This window comes from Miscanthus floridulus, chromosome 7, assembly GCF_019320115.1.
Source record: "Miscanthus floridulus cultivar M001 chromosome 7, ASM1932011v1, whole genome shotgun sequence".
Lineage (NCBI taxonomy): Eukaryota > Viridiplantae > Streptophyta > Magnoliopsida > Poales > Poaceae > Miscanthus > Miscanthus floridulus.
The window spans coordinates 117,205,474-117,224,710 of NC_089586.1; the positions used below are offsets into that span (position 1 = coordinate 117,205,474).

Genomic DNA, 19,237 nt, shown 5'->3' on the forward strand with positions numbered 1-19,237 from the left:
CCATTCTTGCTGAGCATAATAAGCAAAAACAGAACAGCAAACCATTGTGCCATCCTAGATTGGCAGGACATCAGGCCATTCTGGATGATGGAAGTCACATATAGAACAGGATTTCAGCAAAGAGCCTGTTCACTGGTTGGTTTCTGGACTGATAAGCCCGGCTGGTGCTGGTTTATTGTGAGAGGAAAACACTGTATCATGGTTGATAAGCCCTGCCTGAAACCAACGAGCGAACAGGCTAAAAGGCACAAGACCAGGATGCACACAAATTGTTTCAAATCAATTTAATTAATCCATATTATACGAGTGTACTGAATAGACATGTAAATGAAACAATTCTGAACTAATAGACCAAAAACTGAAACCTGTATCCTATCCAAGAATTGTACACCACCAATCAAGTAATTCCTTCCAACCCATGATAGTCACAACCTCCAAACCAGAGCCTAATGAATCAATCTGAATCATAGTGCAAAATGAACAAGAATTTGCTCCCCCCCCCCCCCCCCCCCCCCCCCTATTCACTGTCTTCATCCTCTTGCTGCTGCTGCAATCTGTATACCGCCCCTCCCCTGTACAGCCGAAAGCGGCAGCTGGCTTGTAGCAGCAGTGGCAATGCATTGCAAGGCAATTCCATTACCGGTCAAGAACCACGGCAACCCCAAATCAAAGAATTATTGTGTATATCTGAACTTCTACCATGCCGCCGATGATGACAAGGCTGACCGGGACGGCCCTGATGCTGATGATGAATCGTTCTCGCCAATGTAGAGGTCGTACGACCTCCAGGTGTGGTCGAGTGGGCAAGGCTTGCCGGCGTCGAGACGGTCCCATGGCTTGCCCTTCCCGGACCAGTGCATCAGGCTGACGGGCCCGTTATGGAGAGGGCGGCAGCTGCCGAAGACGTTGTCGCCGCCCAAGCCGTGCTGGTTCCACCTGTGGTCGACGGCCTCTATCTCGCCGGCGAAGACGAGCAAGAAGGGGGGCAACGAACCAAGCTCGTAGATTCTTTTCTCCTTCTGGATCTCCATCCAGCGCTCGATGCGCTGGCGGTAGTTGCCGACGCGCCATCTCCGGAGGTCGATGACCATGACGCCGGTGTTGAAGTAGCAGGGCGCGCGGCGGCGGCCGGCAAAGACTCTGGCGCCGAGGACGGGGTCGTTCCAGAAGGCCTCGGTGAAGTAGCGGGAGAAGTTGGCGTGGCAGTACTCGGGCGCGGCGACGACCGCTGCGGCGGGCAGCCGCGTCTCCCAGAGCCTCCGCACGTCGTCGACGGCGAGCACGTCGGAGTCGAGGTATATCGCGCGCGGCACGCAGCGCGGGAGCAGGTCGGCGAGGTGGTTCCGCGCGTAGTTGAGCGGCGCCTCGAGCGCGGCGCGCACGGACGCGGAGATGAGCCCGGCGACCGCGTCGGCGCGGAACGGGTAGATCTCGAAGCGCAGGGACGGGAAGGAGGCGGCCACGGCGGCCCGGAGGTCGGCGACGGCCGGCGCGCCGCCGCCCTCCGCGGCGAGGAAGTGGAAGAAGAGCGACTCCGGGCAGGAGGCGTGCTTGAGCAGCGAGTAGATGGCCGCCATGGAGCCCCTGAGGTAGTGCGCGTCGAGCGTCATGGCGATGTGCACCAGGCCCGGGTCGCAGACCCCCGCGCCCGCCACCGGGGCCGGACACCCCTCCCCGTTCCTGTACTCGGGCGCCTCGGCGAACCTCGGCAGCCCCGCCGCCGGCCCCGATGCGGCCAATAACACCACCAGCACCAACCCGGCCCACATCGCCGGGGAGGCCGCGCCCATGGCCGCCGCCGAGGGGATCCCCGTTGGTCCCTGCCCCGGCCGGCTCACCGCTCGCCCTCGCCTCGGGGGCGTCGGGTCGGGTCCGGTTGCGTGGTTCCCTCCGTGGAAGTGGTCGGCGTCGTTGGTGTATGCGCCTGCGCGTAGGTGTGCGCGCGCGGGTGGCGTCCGCTCCGCTCGCTGGATCCCTCCTCAATGGCAGCCTGGGCTGGGTCGATCGGCCGGGTCGTTTTATCGGGGACATTTATATGTGGCGTTACCAATAAAGCACGGGTGGAATATGGGTCCCACGTGCGCTTCGTTGGCTTCGGCATTTTTCTCTTTGCTTGCCTACGCGTTCATCCGTCTGCAATTGCAATTGCAAGCAGGCATCGGTTGGGTGGGGCCGCGGCGGGGCAGGGTTAATTACGGCGTGGTTAACGAGCTGGGCTGTTTAATTAGGGCTAATTCGGGCGGGGATTAGCAGCACGCCGCCAGCTGTGTACGTACGGCGACGCGTATATACTCATATCATACACCGCGTACGTATGCAACTCACCTCTGTCCTCTTCGACGTCTTTCCAGTGTTCTCTCGTCGTCGTCTCATGCTTTATTATTCTAATTCTACTAGTGCTGCTGTTGGTAACGGCCACAGGTTAGGTTAGCACATGCGCGAGCGAGCTAGGAAGCCCGTGACATGGTTTTTCTTTTTTACTGTTGTGTGCTAGCAAATTGCCAAGTGGCTGGCGCTTAAGCGTCTTCCACCCGACCCGACAACGAAACTACCAAAAAAAAAGTTTAACAGTCTGGACGGCCAAATGCGAAACGATCGTGAACGCACGAACAGGTACGCATGTATGCGTGAGGAGGGCGTGCGCAATCTGGTCCGCCGCAGCTAGCTGTCTGCTGGATCGCAGGAATGCACAGAGAGCGGCACCCTGCAAATGGAGAGCGCTCAGCACGTAACTGCGATTATTATAAACCATTTTCGTTGCTAAAAGTGGAGTAAATTGAGACCAAGACCAGCTGCAATCCTGCTGGATTTGCTTTGCTGCACAGCTTGTGTTCCGTAGAGATCCACTAATCCAGGGGTCCATTAAAGTCCGTTCCGCTGGCCGGAGCCGGCTGATTCCTTCTCACAAAACACTGCTCATATACGGTCGAAAAGTATTTTTCTCTCACAATAAATCAGCTAAAAACGACCAACTGGCTTTAATCCAGCTCAGCCGAACAAACCAACGTAGGTGCTTTGTTTGTGCTGTGGTAACTAAATTGTCCATTATCACGGGGTTACGAAATAGTCAAGCCTTGACAGGGAAACCACGATGACTCCCGGGAAAGTTCACGGGGTTACGAAATAGTCAGCCTTGCCAGGGAAACCACGATGACTCTCAGGAAAGTTCACGTATATAATCCGTCTTTTTCAGCTTATTTTTCAGTCGGAACAGTGTTTTTATCTCACAACAAATTAATCGGAACAGTGTTTCGGTTTGTTTTTTCAGCGAAGCGAACGGAGTCTATATATGGACGAAATAATCATAACGCTGTACAGACAGTTTTACGCGTAATCTTGGTTCACCTTCCATTAAAAACTGCCAGCAAATTAATTGTATTTGTTCCCAAGCGGGGAAAAAAGGAAGAAGGAACTGTGATATATGACGATGCTTTGTTGATATATACTGTATATGCAATGCTATATAGGGCGGTCGCAATACATGGGTGTGTTTGGTTCACCCCTCCTAAAGTACTAAACTTTAGGCCTCGTTTAGATTGAAAAAAAAATTCAACCCGATGAATAGTAGCACTTTCGTTTTATTTGATAAATATTGTCCAATCGTGGACCAACTAAGCTCAAAAGATTCATCTCGTGATTTCCAACTAAACTGTGCAATTAGTTATTTTTTTACCTACATTTAATGCTCTATGCAAACGGCTAAAAATTGATGTGATGGAGAGAGTGAAAAAAATTGGAATTTTGAGGGTAACTAAACAAGGCCTTAGTCGCTTTTAGTCATTAAAATGTAAAACACCTCAACTAAAGTTTAGGAGTAACTAAAGTTTAATGGCTTTTAGTTACCAAGGGATAGCTAAAAGTGACTAAAGTGTACATAGGACTACTGCTTTAATGAATGCAACCAAACAGAGATCACTAAACTTTAGATGGCTTACTAAACTTTAGGGACCATTAAGGCCCCGTTCGCTGGTCTAAAACTTGGCTAAAACTGGTTGAAAAATACTGTTCTGGTTGAATTATTGTGAATAAAAAATACTGTCCCGACTAAAAAAATAAATCGTACAAGTCAAATATGAGATAAACCGAACAGGGCCTAAAGTTCAGTGGATGAACAAAACAGGCCCTGTATCCAAGCCTGCCAAGTTCCGTTGATGTAACTCGTCGTGTGTGACAAAAATGTACATATATACGTCGATGGCAAATCTTGTTGCGTAGCATGTACATGAACACATACCAAAATTTTGTACGGTACCCGTGGTCTGCTCCATGTGACGTCAATATTCTGTATACCACACGCCCTGAATTTTGCAACTTTTGTATAAAGCGGCAAGGAAATCAAAATTGGTATCTCTGATTTAGATTTTAGGTGGGTGCCGCTGCCGCCAGGACGGTCCCGGTCAAAATTCGCTCACACGGCCCAGCGTCGCGGGCTAGCCTCGGGGCCCCCAAGACGGTGGGGCCCATCGAACAGTGACAGCTTTTAAGTGTGCACAGGCAGGCTGACGTAAACGTGGCGCCACGTGCTTGGTTCCACCTCCGTGTTCCTAGGTAGCGTGCTCAACAAACGTGCACAAATATACATGAGTAACGTCCACCAGCGGTCCTCAAATTTGGTAGAGTGTATCATTTCGGTTCTTAATCTTATAAATTGATTACTTAGGTCCTCAAACTTATTTATTTGTATCATCTTGGTCATTAAACTTACAAATCGCTCATTTAAGTCTACAAACTCGTTTGTCTGTATCATCTAGGTCTCTAAACTTACAAATGACCCATTTAGGTCATCAAATTTGGTTTGTTGTGTCATCCCGATCCATAATATGTTGTAAATACTATAAACTTGTAATTCAACATATATTTATAGAAATGTCAAAAAATTATAAATATAATTTTGTTAGATTCCTGGTAACATGTACTTTAAATTGGAATAAAAAAATCACCATGTACTTTGTATTTTTAACTCTATGCTTAAATGGCTAAATAGGCACGTATATTTTTACAAGTCCTAAAAATATATGTGCCTATTTAGTTATTGAAGTATAGAGTTAAAAATAAAAAGTATATGGTGATTTTTTTTATTCTAATTTAAAGTATATGTTACCAGGAGTCTAACAAAAATAGATTTATAATTTTTGGATAATTCTATAAATATATATTGAATTCATAAGTTTATAGTATTTAGAGACTTGAACAAGTTTGATGACCTAAACAGATGATTTATAAGTTAAGGGACTTAGATGATGTAGCCGAACAAATTTGAGGACCTAAATAAGCGATTTGAGAGTTTAAGAACCAGAATAACTTAAATGAACATGTTTGAGGACTTAAAAGGTCGATTTATGAGTTTAGGGATCTGGATGACACAGTCAAACAAGTTCGAGGACCGCCGACGCACTTTTATATACAATACTTTTCTTCTCCCAAAAAATGCCTATCAAACTTGATACTTGGCTGATTTATTGCAATTCATGACGGAATTCTTCACAACCAGCCTCCGGACGCGAGAAGCTTCCGGAAAACAGTATGAACATTACGTTGTGTGTTTTTGATTAGTTGACCATCTGAAGAGCAAACTACCCGACTCTGCCTTTCCGTGAACGTAGTATTTCTAGAAGAAAAGAGGTTTCCGTGTTGGAAGAGTCCTCTCCTACGCCGGTGGCCAATTTGCTGGTCCTCAAGGTGATGGAAAAAAAAGGGACCATACGCCGGGAGCATTTCAGAATTCAGAGGATCTTTATATATGCAGCACAAAATATTGCAGAATTCAGAGATAGTTGCTCGCCGTCGAGGTCCCCCATCTCAGCTGCGGCTCTGGCTCTTCCTTTCCTTTAACCGTGGCTTCCGAATGAAGGCTTCCAACTTTCCAAGGCAAATGCCAGCAGCTCGTGAAGCACGGAAAAGTTGTGCCTGGACACGGATGCATCGCATCGCATATATGGTTCTCGAAGGCCATCTGGCGTGTGGTCGCATCCGCCGTCAATGCTTGACGTCGCTGCCAAGTATTTCCGTGGTTTAGATCAAGCCTTAGAGTCTTGGGTGTCACATCCAATATACTAATAAAAAACAAAATACAGAATGTGTCGGTAAATAACGACACGAATTTATTAAGCCTAAGTAACCTGTTATTAGCATATGTGTTATTGTAGCATTTTATTGTCAAATTATGGACTAATTATGCTTAAAAGATTCATCCTATAAATTAGTCGTAAATTGTACAATTAGTTATTTTTTAGTCTATACTTAATACTCCATGCATATGTCAAATATTTGATGTGAGAGGGTGTAAATTTTCATTCCATTAAACCAGGAGCAGTTGGTGGATCGAATCAAGACCGTGGCTCCGCTCGGCTTACCCCACATTCGATTTGTTTGGCTTTTTTTTAGTCGGAACAATATTTTCTCTTACAATAATTCAGCCAGAACCATATTTTTCAAGGTTTCGAGGAGAAGCTGGGATGCAAAAGAGCGGGCTCTGAACAACCCACCTTTAATAAACCGATCCAAAACCAAGAAAAAAAGAAAAGAAGGAATTTTAGCACAAGGTTCACCAGACTTTCTCGCTGCGCTCGATCAAAGAAAGAGAAATCGAACAAGCGGCCTGTTCGTTTGTTGGTTTCAACCAGCCCAAACCAACCAACTAACAGTATTTTCCTCTCACAACAAACCAGTACCAGCCAGCCTAAACCAGCTCAGAAATCAACCAGCGAACAGGCCGAAGAGCTGCGCTCAAGGGCTTAGTAGTAAAATCCATCGTGCCGTCTGACAGCCTGATGCGTAACAGCATTCCCTACTCAAACTACTGGACCAGCAATTTCCAGAAACAATTCGACCTCGACACGTACTGGAAATTCGTTTTCTGCGTTCTGTTATCTGCCAACGCTGGCTTCACCTCCGGAATGGCGAGCAGGAGTGGGCCTTCTCGCTGCTGTACACGCATGGCTTTCGCAAGTTTGCGACGCCGACAGGCCTGCACGTTTTATTGGTTTTCTATCTGTGAGTTGCTGAGGAAAAAGCACCGGGCAGCTACTCGATCAGCTGGCACATGTCTCCAATTCGTTTTGCAATTTTTAAAGGACAAAAGGGGCCCTTTGATCTCTGTAGTCTGAACGTTTTTTATATACTTGTGGCATTTTCCACACATAAAGTGGCGTACACGTTGATACATACATTTATAAAACCTTGGCGATCTGGGTGGGACTGAGAACAGATCTTCGACACATTCGCTGGTTGGTTTTAGCTAGAGGTTATCAGCCAGTCAATAGTGTTTTCTTCTTACAATAAATCAACACCAGCCAAACTTATCAGCCCAGAAACCAACCAGCGAACAGGCACCTCGACGAGAATCATTTCACACCAGTAAGAACTTCATTTATTTGATTGATGGCAATACTGATTATAGACGTGTCGGTGTTTCGGATCGGAGGTCCTCTACCAACTAGTGAATTTAAACTGCGTGCCCCTAATCCCGGATGGTGATGCAAAGAGACACAAGGTTTATACTGGTTCAGACAATCGATGCCATACGTCCAGTCTGCGATCTTGTATTCCTTGCACCGAAGTGCTAGTAGTAGGGGGTTACAAGCACAGTGAGAGAGGGAGCTAATCCCAGGTCTCGGCGAGGTGTCGTGTGGGCTGCTTGAGACGTTGCTCTCAGGCGGCTGGGATGTGTATGTGTGTGAGCTACCAGGTGTTCTCCCCTTCTCCCTCCTAAGGGGCCCAAGTCCTCTCCTTTTATAGTTGAAGGGAGGACAAGGACAGTACATGTGCTGACTATACGGTGTCGTGCCAACAGGGGCGGTGTGTCCGAGCCCTTTGGCCTGTTCCTGTGGCAGCGTGGTCGTCGGAGTGGTCCGTTCTTGGAGCACTGGGGCGACGTGCTGGTCACGTCCGACCCTGTGCGTCATGGGAGCTTCTGGGCTACCTCGGAGCAAGCGCGGCGGCCAGGACGCGGATCGCTGTGGGTTGGCGGCGCGTGAGGCCGAGGCTTCGGTCAGTGCCGAGGCTGCACCGCAGTGGGGGTTTCGGCGAGCACGAACCCCGAGATAGCCGAGACCTTGGTGTATAGTGCCGAGGCCCCGAGAGGGCGGCTGATCTGGCGCGCTGGCTTGGAGGCGGTGATGACCCGGGCCAAGTAGTCCGCGCGATGTTATTTCCGAGGCGGGGATCGCGGGGCACAGTGCAGTGTGGGCGCTGATCGTGGGCACAGCGTCAGAACACAGTGCCCGGTAATCCCCGCCGCGCCCTGTTCCAGCCGGTATGGTGTTGATGCGACCTCAGGTCCCGTCGGCCATTCTGTGGTGTCAAGCCGTCGTCCGGCTGAGATTGCGGGAGTGGTTGAAGCATTAATGGGACATGATGTCCTGTCAGGAGGGTCGGTCGAAGCGGGGGCGACAGACTATGGATAAGCTGGCCTCGCGCAATACGGGGAATGAGACCTTGCGTGAGACGGAGGGCGGAGCCTCGCGCGAGACGGAGATCGGACTCCTTGCCGAGGCCTTCCATGAGAGGCCTCGCGCGATACGGAGAATGCACCCCCTGCCGAGGCCTTCCGTGAAGAGCCTCGCGCGAGGCGGAGATTGCGTCAGGACGCCGAGACCTTCTGCGCGAGGCTCGAGATGAGGCGGAGAGCCTGGCGGGCTCGGACGTGGCGGGTGAGGGGCCCACGGCTTACCTTCTAGCTTTGTATTTTGATGGGACTTAAGTGACCCCTTTAATATTCGCTCGGGGTACCTGTCCTAAGGTACCCGACAAGACGGATACAGTATTGTATTTTGTACGACTACCACTAGTACTGTACGTGTTAGTAGCCGTAGTAGTACCGAGTACCGACCATGACAGGTTGCCATAAGTACTTTTCTACGCTGCAGAAGGCTTGCTTATGTTGCCGGGTATCCACGTCTAATCGGGTCCTTTTCAGGGTACGGTGCGTTGGTAAAATTGGCAGCGTCTTGTCACCCTGAACTTGACGTCGCTGTCAGAGTTTGTTGCGTGCTTCTTGCAGTGATCCCTTCCTGTTGCTTTATGCACGAGCCTGACAAGTGCGAGAGGGCTAATGGTACCATTACCATAGCTAAGTTTGTTTTGGTTAGTTGCCTGTACAGGGGCTTGTTTAGATTGAAAGTTTTTTCAACCTGATGAATAGTATTATTTTCGTCTTATTTGGTAAATATTGTCCAATCGTAGATCAACTAGGCTCAAAAGATTCATCTCGTGATTTCCAACTAAACTGTGTAATTAGTTATTTTTTTACCTATATTTAATACTCCATGCAAGCGACTAAAAATTGATGTGATGAAGAGAGTGAAAAAACTTGGAATTTGGAGGTGATCTAAACAAGGCCTAGGCAAAGTTGTTTACCTGCATGTTCTGTTACGTCTCTCCATCCCGGCTTCCTGATTCTGGGTAGCTTTTCCTTGCCGTGGATTGTTGTGCGTGATGACAGATTAACAGTCATCCGACCAAATGCAACAGTGAACGACGTCGTTGGTGGCAGGTTGCTTTGCGTGCGCTAGTTTCTGACTTGGACAATGGAATACTTCTTCCAATAATTGCTCCCACAAAGTATGTAGAACCTCGTAGCCTTTCTCATAGAAGCAAGTATGTATGTATATGTACACAAAAGCTCTGAGCTGATTCCGGCAATTTAATTTGCGAGTGCTGACAATAAACAAATCCCCCAATTTCTCCGTGCTTTAACTGCTTATGCAACACTCGTCAATGTCTGAACTCTGAACCGGTCGTGCAGGCATATATGCAATTGGGATTGTCTCCGTCACGGAAATTAGAAAGAACGGGCACCGTACCTGCCGGCTCAGCGCATCTACTACTGTATTATAGAGTAGGAGTACTTACTAATGAATGGATCCATCCGCGTCTCTGTCTCACCAATCGCGTCTTTCAGTTGCAATTTGCCACTGGAAAAGCGATGCACGGGAAAGTCCGGAAGCCGGACAGCTCGGCCGCTGGACGTCTGCTTCGTCATCAGCATCCAAGCAACTGGTACTTAAACGACTGAATATGAATATTACGAGCCCATGCGAAAAGGAAAGGAAAACTCCAGTTGCGGCGGGTAGTCAAACCCCAACCAAGCCTTAACGCGAAAGCAAGAGAAATGTAGCCGAAACAGCCGCAACAACATCGAGCCGGATTCGAGAGTAGCTACGCGAAACTGGACGGGCTCCTTGACCGACCGGGAGGAGGATGGGGATGGGCGGTCTCGATCGCACGCGAGAGAACACGGTGAATCTTGGGAACAACTCTGGGTTTATTCGGGTTGGGTCGTTTTAACTTGCAGAGACAGAACGGACAGCGACCGCGTCTGTAGGAAGGAAGGAAAGAACGAACTCCAACGCGTCGCGAGTCGCGACACCGACGTTCACACGGAACGAACGACAAAACGGAGGAAACAAACGAAGCCAGATGAAATCAAAACCCAAGCAGCTAGCAGCTCGGCAGGAAACGGGACAGTTTTCTGGTCTCCCGTGGCCTGGGCTATAGCCAGCATGGCACCATTCATGCGACAGATGCCCTGGTTTAAGAAGACGGCGTGTCATGAGTCGTGACAGGCGGGGGCGATGAGTAGAACATTGCCGCGTACGCGTGGGGCGTGCTCCCGAACAGGAACGTGTTCTTGGGTTCTTCCCGTCGCGTGTACCCTTGGTCTGCTTGGACCAGGAAAACGAAACGAAGGGGTGGTGGGCTCGCGCCGGGGCCATCCAGGAACAGGAACAGGAACGGATGGTGCTGGTCGCGTGCCACCCGTGCAAGCTATTGACCGCTTCCAATTATGTGCCGCGTGCGCTGCAAGTCCTCGTGCGTGCGTGTGCTCGATTCGCGCGTCCACGAATTCTTGTGAACGAAGAATATTATGCTGTGCATACTTGTGCGCGCCAAGAGAAAGAGTTCGTCGCTGGAGAGGGAGGGAAGGAATTGTTTAGCCTTTTTCTTTGCTTCCTGCTAATCAGCCAAAGTTTTTGGATTTGGTAACGGTTTACGTATCCGATTCGCTGGTTCTGGGTGGCTAGTTGCCTTGTGCAGAGGGGCCTTCAGAGTTCAGAATATGCTACTAGCACCGAGCACCACACCCACCGACACCGTTCGGCGTTCGTCAGCGTGCTTCGTAGTGGCAGCCGGGTAAGTAGCAGTGACATCCGCATGGCGTCATCCCCAGGCGAGGACCACGCCAGTTTTCTGACGGGTTACGAGCCTACGACTACCAGGCCGGCGGCGTCGGAGCAAGTTGTCAAATAATTGACTAATTATGCTTAAAAGATTCGTCTCGTAAATTAGTTGTAAGTTATGTAATTAGTTTCGTAATTAGTCTATATTTAATACTTTATGTATGTGTCTAAACATTCGATGTGACAAGAATTTTAGAAGACACTGTACAAACCAAGGTGTAGTACCGGTACTACCGGTCTACCGTTCCAGTTCATGCGGCGCGCGATCCAACCGGCACCGGACACGCGAGACCGGCTGGCTCGTCACACGTGTCGCCTAGGCGCCCACGCGGGCCGCCGCCGGAAGCACGGCGGTGCGCCGGGACTCGGCCGGCGGTCATGGGGCGGGAACGGTAAAAAGTCTTGTCTCGTCTCGTCTCTGACGTCTCTGCCGCGGCCTAAGCCTACGCGGTCAAGCACCGAAGCAGCCAAGTCGCGTACAGCGACGGCCACGCGCCGGCGTACGTACACACACCGCGCGCTTTTCTGAGCGTGCGACCGAGGCCAGCCTTCCGCCTTCGCGTCTCGTCGTCAGCTGTCCCGAGAGCGACGTGTGGCGCCGCTGGCCGCCTGCCCCCCTACGGTTTGGACCGGTAGTCTGAGTGCTCGACTCATCTGATCCCCACCGGCGGCACGGAGACGCAGCTCGCGATGCAAAGGCAGCGGGGGCAGCGTGTGCCTGTCGAGTTTGAAGCGGTCCCGCGACGCGGTGCGCGGCGGCGACGATCACATCGCGTTCGCGACTCGCTTACTCGCGTCCTGGTTCTGACGGCAGCCCAACGGCTACTTTCTAACTGCGAGTGGCAGCAGCAGCAGGTGAACTTCCGGCTGGTCAGTTGGGATTTGGTATCTGCACTGCATGCTTATGGGCTTGCTAAGACGGTCTCCAAGTGACCCATATGACACATAAACCCAAAATGAAGAGTAAGAGACTCAAAATCAGCTTAGAGTACTTATACGGAAGATCTATTTTGGGTTGTCTGAGAGACACAACCCAAATATAGGCATCTTCTTTCTTGAAAACTCATTTGCAGAAAGAATTATCTTTTGTGTCCTGTTGTTAGAGAAGATGCCGAATATGTATTAAACGAATGGGTCTTGTATTTTTGATGTTGTTGTCAGAGATAGCCTAATAGGTCTTCCAATCAAGTATGATTTTTTAGACAAAAATAGTTGTTTGGCTATCTATAGAGCCTTTACCTACATCTACTGGTACCTCTGTATGAATAAATCAATTCTAATATTATTTGTGTTAAAGTTTATTATGATTAACAAAATTTGTAGGAAAAGAACATCAATATTTATGACAAAATTAGCATCGTAAGATACATCATAAACTAAATATGTGTGCACTTTTTAATAATTTTGAATTTTGATCAAATATAATTTTTTTTGACTTAACGCAAGTCTAAAAAATTGGTTTATCTGAAGAACGCAGAGCTTACAAAAGTAGCAACGAATTTGGCGAGGAGAATGTCACGTATCGTGTCCAAAGTACGTTGGCACACAACCCGGCTTTTTGCGTCCAGGACCATCGACCGTCATGCCTCATGTCGTCATGCGAGGCTGCCGCCACAGCCCACAGGCAAGAGCCCAAGGTCACAGCCGTGGCATCGAGTCGCGTTCGGGCGTTCGGCCTAGGCTTGGGAGCGGACCGAAGCCCCAACTCAGGCCTACACAATTTCTTTGAGAAAAGCCCACTCACAACTGTTGGGCCTCCAAAGTGTGGAAGCTGTTCCAGACTCCGAGGCCCGAGCAGCGACCCCAACTGAACTGCCGCATGTTCCGAAAACAAACAAACAAAAAAAAAAAACTAAACTGGCGCATCCTCCATAAATTAATGCCACAGTGCAACTAGCAGAAAAATCATAAGATTGGTTCCAACTAAAGCGCTTAATGGCAATCGTCAGGGCAGATTTAGATTTTGACAGTTGCATGCACGATAATCTGAGTTACACTGTCTGATGCATACACCACGTTTGGTAGAAAAAATTAAACAGCAGTAGATGTGTAATGACGCACTGTATGCTTGTTAGAAACTGATCAAGCAATCACCGTAAAGCTAAGAGTGGGCAGGTCGCCAGGTCTAGACGTTAGACGTGAGCAAATTTATAATCTCCAGCTTCGGTTTTCTTGGACCGAATCAATTGCAGACGATATTAGCTTCAAAAAGAAGCCAGCCAGCAGCAGTTAAAACTGAATTGTAGAAATGAAAAAAAAAAAGCAAAACAAAGAAGCTGATCCTCCTGACAACGCATCTCTATACATGTTCATTTGGCAACAAAAAATTTCCAGCAATGTCTGAGGCCTTCATCAATGTTTATTTCTCCTGGCTATCATATCATATTACGAGGGCTGCCCATCATGCTGCCAACCTATGGAAGGGAAGCTCTCAACTCCTTCCTGTCTGGCCCAAATGACTGCACAATCAGCGAGTCAGGTCAGAACTAGCACACATGCCCATATAATCAAAATGCACAATTTGTAGTTGCAGTATATTAGATGATGACATCACAAATGAAGCAAAACCACCCGTTCCTGCACTTGTTACGCGAGATTATTGTAAAACAAGGAAATAAAAACTACCATTACAATGGGACTACAGTACACTTTCTGGACATAGAAACTTAACTTGGGCATACCTTTACCATTTTTTTAAACAAATTCGGCTATTAAAAGCTTTCAAAGATTTATAATAGAAATATTAAGCACTTTCATAGTAACACTGCAATCAAAACTAATGACTAAAGTTGTGATTCAAGACTATGCCAATGTCAGGAACAGAAGTGTTTGTGACCCAGACGTACTTCCAAAAGAGACATACTCTAAGAAAAAAAAGAGGTACTGTAAGTCATGGAAACTACCATCTGAATAGTTGAACATATGTACTACAGGCTGGAGAAGTTCAACTCCTTATAAACAACCCAATCTACTAGTGCCAAGATATCAGAAATGAGACTAATGTCACTTTGCATAATTAAGAGAATGCAACTAATTTCAGGTCGAGAAATGAAAGTTGGGTGTCATAGCCTGCTCCAACTTGCTTGGGACAAAAATTCGATGTTGCAAATGCAAGCAAGGTGTTATGCACTTCAGCTAAGATAATTCTGACAACTTACCTCCACGCCGAAGCCCTTCTTATAAACATTTGTGAAGAGCTCAGAAGTATCAGGCATAGAACTTTCCTGCAGATCAACAGGAGCATATGAAGTGGTAAGCATAACTAATTTGAAGCAAAAGAACTAAAAAATCATATCTAAATGCAATGAAACCTTTGCTTTAGCAATGGCGTCATCTACTTGTTTCCTGATTTCTTTCTCCATATCCTGAGAAGATAATAAGCGTGTCAAACACTAGAATATGAACTGAAAGAAATAATATTTTGATAACAATTGCCCTTATAAACATTCTTTATGCTTCAATTATACATTTATATACTCTTCATGTATTTCCAAAAGAATCCTGTACCTTGAGCTCAGCAGCAGTTGCCAGGTCGTGAGTCAAAAGCAATTTTCTAACCCTTTCAATTGGGTCCCGTTCCTGATGATATTGTAACACAATTAATTGAAACACTCAAAGCATGACTTAAGTTTCAAACTGAAAGATTAAAACAACCTTACCTGCCTGACACCTGAAATCTCATCCCTGGTGCGGTAAGTGCTTCCTGGATCTGACATAGAGTGGCCATGGTACCTGTAGGTATCCATCTCAAGGACCTAGATACATAGAACGTGAGGGTTTAGTAACCATTATGCACATGAAATAAAATAATTATGAACCAACAAATAAAGCAAACAAGTTATCAGAAATAACACTTGAGCATATGCACTTATGTTCAACCACCCAATGTACCTTTGGTAACAAATAGCAGCAGCAGCACATTTTAAGTTACTAAGTTAGCTTAAGAGTTAAATACACCGGCGGCCCTTAAACTTGTAGCTCTATACCACTTAAGTCCACGAACTCTCAAAATCGAAATCTAACTCCCTTTACTTGTTAAGTCGTGCACTGCAGGTCCATACCCCTTCATGTGTCTGCTGACTAGGATAAAAATTTATGCAAAACACCTCCAACAATGCCCAGCTTATCCTCCGAGTCCCGGACTCCCGGTTCACCTGCTCCAGCTGTGACGTGATCTCCTGCGCGTCGAAGGGGCTCTGGCACTTCTCCACGAACACACGCAGGGCGCTCACAGCGTCAGCCACGCAGTCGTCGTATGCCGGCATGTTGGTCACCCTGGCCAGCGCATATGCCGCGGAGCGGAGGCAGTCCTTGTACAGCGCCGTGCAACTCATCACCAGGCGGTCCGCCGGTGACCCGGCGTCCCTCACGCCCCGTAGCTAAGGTTGAACGCGTGCAGCATCGCCGATCTCCTGGCAGCAGTCAGCGCGACGATGGTGAGCTCCCGGATCGTCGTGGCGCGCTGCGACTCCGGTTGCTGGACTCTCGAGCAGGGAGACTCGCGCTAGTTGGACGTCCTACCGCAGGTCTGGGCGACCAGGGATGTTATTCGATGCTCATTATTCGAGTGAAAATTTTCATGATGGAAAACCTGTTAGTTTTAGTAGATGAATGATCGGTCTCTGGAGAAGGCGGAGGCCGGCATCATACGCGCCAAGCTGGAAGCGGACTCCACGTGGCCGTGCACCGCGCCGGCGTACGAGGTGGCCTTCGGCCCACAGCCGCGTCGGCCCATCCAGTCGCACCTATCCTTCGAGGTGGCGGCGTCGTTTGGCGCGAGGCCGCCGCGCAGCAGGCTGTACAACTCGGCCGTGGCCACAGACATGGCCGCCTCGACGGTGACGGCAGTGGTGGCCGCCAAGGACGAGGCGCGGCAGGAGGCGGCCCGCGACCTGCGGTCGCCGTGCGAGTGGTTCTTTTGCGACGAGGCGGACGCGCGGACCCGGTGCCTCGCCATCCAAGGCTCCAACTCGCTGGCGTCGTCGCAGGCCAACCTCCTGTTCGAGCCCACCGAGTTCGAGGGCACGGGGGGTGCTGGTGCACCGGGCATATCTATGAGGCGGCCAAGGGCATCTACAAGCAGGTGATGCCGGAGATCAAGGCTCACGGGCCACTCGCTCGGCGGCAGCCTCGCGGTGCTCGTCAGCCTGATGCTGCTGGCGCGCGGCGTGGTGACGGCCGATGCGCTACACCCGGTGGTCACGTTCGGGGCGCCCTCCATGTTCTCCGGCAGGAGCCGCGTCTGGGCGTCGCGAGGCGCACGTCCAGTCCGTGGCCATGCACCGCGACGTGCACAGGGCCTTCTCATGCCGCTACCCGGGCCACACCATCGTGCTGCGCCTCAATGGCGTGCTCCGCAGTCCACTCACCTGTGCCTCAACACGCACAAGGTGTTGTACACGCCCATGGGCGCGACACACATCTTGCAGCCCGACAGCGGCTTGTCGCCGCGGCACCCGTTCCTCCCCGAGGGCGCGGCGTTGTTCCGGCTGGACTCGGGGGATAAGCTGGGCATTGCTGCAGGTGTTTTTTATAAATTTTATCCTAGTCAGCACCCACATGAAGGGGTATGGACCTGCAGTGCACGACTTAACAAGTTTAGGGAGTTAGATTTCGATTTTGAGATTTCGTGGACCTAAGTGGCACAGAGCCACAAGTTTAAGGGCCGCTTGTGTATTTAACTCTTAGCATAACAAGGTGTTCCTCTAGTACCAAGGCAAACCAGTGCTAAGCAGGCTAGGCAGGACAAAACACCTAGGATGTGCCACGGCGGGTTGTGGACTATACAAAGCACTAGCATATGATTCAATCATGCATCGACCGTATACTTAGCGTCATCGTATAGTTATTTTCATATTTCACAAGTGAACAAGGATCAATAACAGTAGCTGACATAGCTCAATTGTACAGCTGCTTTGATCAGAAAACGTACCACTCTTTAGCAGACAGCCTACACAAATTGTCATTTTAATTGTACCACCTCTTTTTTAAAAAAAAGAAAGAAATGCTAATCTAATCCTACAATGCCCCTGTTTGTGACTGCGTTTCTCGCGGCGGCGGCCGAAAGAAGTGAAGAATCCCATTAAAACATTTGTGGTGTCTGCGATTCTTCTGACCGCACAAGAGACTATGACCGCAAGATTGAACTGCACTGCAGATTCCTGATACCGTGGCCATGGAGCCACAGTTCGGCGACCCGCACCGCGCGGCCACAGACTGCGTTCCCAAACAGGGCCAATGTTGGATCTAGCAGACAAATAATATATGCAGCCATGTAGGTAGTTCAACAATTAGTGCCACTATTGAAGACTTAATTAGCTGGAATAATGCTAACAAATTGTGTAAGTTTTCGACAATGGAAGTTCCATACATTAGAATTATATATTATGTTTCCCCAGCATAAAATGGTGAGTGCAGTGCTACTATGTTAAATTTCATGCGAATTTAAGTACTAAATCTAGCAAACATCAAAACAGCCAACCCAACCCCAAACCCAAACCCAAATAGTAGTTCTCCAAAATCAGGTGCACCCAAATAACAGAAGTCAGCAAAGAAGCATAGTACTCACAATTGGGCCATTTGCAACAGCATGATCTTTTGCAAATTTGCACGCTTGCTTCACAGCAAGAACATCCATTCCATCAACCTGCATGAAATACAATTTAGTTATATTTGTAGCAAACACTAAAAGTAATGCCAACAGGAAATCCAAGCTTAAGCTATTCCCTTAACACTCAATAAGGGGGAACAGGATGGTTCGAGAAAATGCATACATCATTCTTATATAATTGCAAATCAATACAAGATGCTTTTTCCATTCAACTACATGCCATCCTCAACTGTATGGCTATACTTTGATGATCAATGAAGCCCTATTCAGCAACTAAAGGGTGCAACACAGAGAACCTAGAGTCCAAGACCCCATATAAAACCACCCTATACAATCAAAGATATCACAAACATAATAAACAATCAAACATACCACAAACAGAAACCAAATTTATCATACCAGCCAGCTATCGTGAATCCAGACACAATACGAGCAAACCCAAAGAATAATTACCTTCAATCCAGGCACATAGTCGCCACGCTTGTAGTAGTCAGGGCTCTTCGCTGCCCTCCACTCCGCTGTTCCCATCCCATCTATACAACAGAAATCAAACCCAGATCACGTCATATTTCTTACGATGAACAATCAGATTTATCACGATCTAACCCCGATTCCCGGAATTGATGCACGAACTCACAATGGTTGTTCTCGCAGACCAATATGGCAGGCAGTTTCCAGAGGGCCGAAATGTTAAGAGCCTCAAAGAGCTGTCCCTGGTTAGCCGCACCGTCACCATAGAGCGCGAACGTGGCCGTGTCCTCCTTCTTGTACTTTTGAGCGAAGGCGAGGCCGCATCCGAGGGGCACCTGCGCGCCGACGATGCCGTGCCCGCCGTAGAAATTGGCATCCTTCTTATAGAAATGCATGGATCCGCCCTTCCCGCGGGAGCAGCCGGCCTCGCGGCCCATCAGCTCGGAGAAGGCGGAGACGAGGTCCCCTCCGCGGGCGAGGTAGATGCAGTGGTCGCGGTAGGCGGTGATGATGGAATCGGAGCGGGTGATGGCGGCCTCCATGCCGACGGCGACGGCCTCCTGGCCGTCGTAGAGGTGGCAGAACCCGCGGATGAGCTTGGCCTTGTAGAGGGAGTCGGAGGCGATCTCCATGCGGCGCATGAGGGACATGTCGCGGAAGAAGGTGACGAGCTCGGCGGGGGTGGTGGTGACATCGCGCGATGGCGGGTCGACGAGGTGGGAGGTGAAAGGGACAGAAGTCTTGATGGTGAGCGCCGCCGTGGAATCGGAGATCGGGCGCGCCGCCATGAAGGCCGTGGCCGGGGCCCGCGCGGCGGGGATGCGGCGAAGGAGGGCGGCCGCGGCCATGGCGACGATCCGCTAGGGTTTCGGGGTGGATGCGGGGCAGTGGGCGTGGGAACGGAGGGGAGGAAGGAAGGAAGAAGATAGACGCGAGATTTTTATTCGCGTAGTTGTTGCATTCTTAAGGAGGTGGG

The 19,237-nt window shown here is 49.3% G+C and overlaps 2 protein-coding genes and 1 pseudogene across 2 annotated transcripts; 1 reads left to right on the forward strand and 2 right to left on the reverse strand.

The window, feature by feature from the left end:
• Positions 1-488: 488 nt before the first annotated feature.
• LOC136464405 (probable galacturonosyltransferase-like 9) lies at positions 489-1,931 on the reverse strand. Its single transcript, XM_066463358.1, has one exon. The coding sequence runs from the start codon at positions 1,788-1,790 to the stop codon at positions 696-698; it is 1,095 nt and encodes a 364-aa protein (XP_066319455.1). The 5' UTR covers positions 1,791-1,931; the 3' UTR covers positions 489-695.
• Positions 1,932-13,155: 11,224 nt separating this feature from the next.
• On the reverse strand, positions 13,156-19,237 carry LOC136467699 (pyruvate dehydrogenase E1 component subunit alpha-1, mitochondrial-like). Its single transcript, XM_066466468.1, has 8 exons — positions 18,428-19,237; positions 18,244-18,323; positions 17,749-17,826; positions 14,840-14,935; positions 14,688-14,759; positions 14,492-14,545; positions 14,339-14,404; positions 13,156-13,639 (listed from the first exon to the last, which is right to left on the reverse strand). Exons 1-8 carry the CDS (start codon positions 19,107-19,109, stop codon positions 13,595-13,597), a joined length of 1,173 nt encoding a protein of 390 aa, XP_066322565.1. The 5' UTR covers positions 19,110-19,237; the 3' UTR covers positions 13,156-13,594.
• LOC136467700 (phospholipase A1 PLIP1, chloroplastic-like) lies at positions 14,947-17,267 on the forward strand (annotated as a pseudogene).